Raw genomic sequence first — 1,567 nt, 5'->3', positions numbered from 1 at the left:
TTTAATTTTATTATTTATAAATATAAAATATAATATTTTAAAAAAAGTATTTTTACATGCATTTGCGCATACACATGATATATTGTATATATATATCAATGTAATTGACTTTATTGTATACATGCGTCTAGAACATTGGCGCCTATATTCAATGAAAAAGTAGATGCGTCACATGAAAGATGGTTATTTCGATAAATATTTTAAAATTTTAATTGAAAAAAAGGATTATTTAAAAAAAACAATTTAAAGCATAGGGTTTTGAGTTTTGACCCTCCTATATAAGTTAGGAAATACATACTATTCCATTCTGCGTGCGTGACTAGGGTTTTCATTTTGAGATCGCTGCTGCTACTCCTTTTCCCTAATCGCAAATCGAAGCCATGGGTCACTCCAACGTCTGGAATTCTCACCCCAAAACCTACGGACCTGGTTCTCGCACCTGGTATCATCATCTTCCACTTCCACTTCCACATCTCTCTACTTTTTCACGTTTAATCAACTGTTTAGCTTTTTTGCTTTTCGATTTAACTATTTCTTTCATGTTACCGCTCTTATTAAATCCCTTATATTAAGCCCTAGGTTTTGAGATCAGTTTTGTTAAGCTGTAGTGTATTGACGAGATTCCAATTGATTTATGAAATTTATATTGTTTGATTATTGTCGTGAGTACACTTAATCGTGATTTGACAAATTTGAAACTCTCATTTTAGGGTTTAGATGCAGTTATATTTTGTTTATCAAAGCTTCTCTGGTGTTAAATACGTTTCTTCTCCTACTAGGAGACCCATTGAACTCAATAATTACATTTTTCAATTTTGTTGTGCCTAATTTTTCTAGTAGAATATATATTGTCAGCTATAGAAATGTCTTACTTATATGCACGTGAGTATTCTATTCTGTTTGGGGCACATGAATATTAGTATGTTCTGTTTGTAGTTATTTTTTTAAGGTGTCTTAATTTTGAAAAAATGGGGCTCTGCTACCTTTAGTTACATTTTTGCATTGCTTTTATTTTTGTTTTGAATTTCTAAGTGTTGTGATGAGTATTGTTTAGTGATTGGTATATTTCCTTGAGATTTCCTATTTATTGTACATAGTTTGCTGTTTGATTGTGAATGTTGTTTACCGTAGTCACCTGTTTTGCAGCCGTGTGTGTGGAAACTCTCATGGATTGATCAGGAAGTACGGTCTCATGTGTTGCAGGCAGTGCTTCCATAGCAATGCCAAGGAAATTGGTTTCATTAAGGTGAATATTCTTATATGCTCTACATTTCCTAATTTCTAATTATTTCTGCTTGATTTACCATAAGTTCTTATCACTTTTTGCCCTTTTCTTTTGGTGTTGCAGTATCGTTGAAGGGTTCTATCTATTCATGGTGTTGCAGTATTGCTGATGTATCAGCACCCTCATGCCCCGTTGTTTTAGATCTTGCATTGTCATGTTAATCATGACAGGATGATTTTAATTTTTGAAGAACTTGTAATTTTGTGGTTTTTAGTTAATTATGTCTGTTATCCAACTTGAGTTCTGATATGATTATATTTACTTTACTACTTTGTTGTGGAA

At 32.3% G+C, this 1,567-nt stretch overlaps 1 protein-coding gene across 1 annotated transcript; it reads left to right on the top strand.

The window, feature by feature from the left end:
• The first annotated feature begins 254 nt into the window (after nucleotides 1-254).
• Nucleotides 255-1,567, top strand: LOC127076862 (40S ribosomal protein S29). Its single transcript, XM_051018654.1, has 3 exons — nucleotides 255-442; nucleotides 1,147-1,246; nucleotides 1,349-1,567. Exons 1-3 carry the CDS (start codon nucleotides 381-383, stop codon nucleotides 1,355-1,357), a joined length of 171 nt encoding a protein of 56 aa, XP_050874611.1. The 5' UTR covers nucleotides 255-380; the 3' UTR covers nucleotides 1,358-1,567.

The sequence above is a fragment of the Lathyrus oleraceus genome, chromosome 4, assembly GCF_024323335.1.
Source record: "Lathyrus oleraceus cultivar Zhongwan6 chromosome 4, CAAS_Psat_ZW6_1.0, whole genome shotgun sequence".
In the NCBI taxonomy this organism is placed as follows: Eukaryota; Viridiplantae; Streptophyta; class Magnoliopsida; order Fabales; family Fabaceae; genus Lathyrus; species Lathyrus oleraceus.
The sequence above is the reverse complement of the archived record's forward strand: the minus strand, read 5'-3'. Positions and strand labels throughout refer to the sequence as shown.

Coding starts and splice junctions, on each gene's coding strand:
- LOC127076862 (XM_051018654.1), top strand. CDS start 381: ATGGGTCACTCCAACGTCTGGAATTCTCACCCCAAAACCTACGGACCT. Junction 443..1,146: donor GGACCTGGTTCTCGCACCTG/GTATCATCATCT, acceptor CCTGTTTTGCAG/CCGTGTGTGTGGAAACTCTC.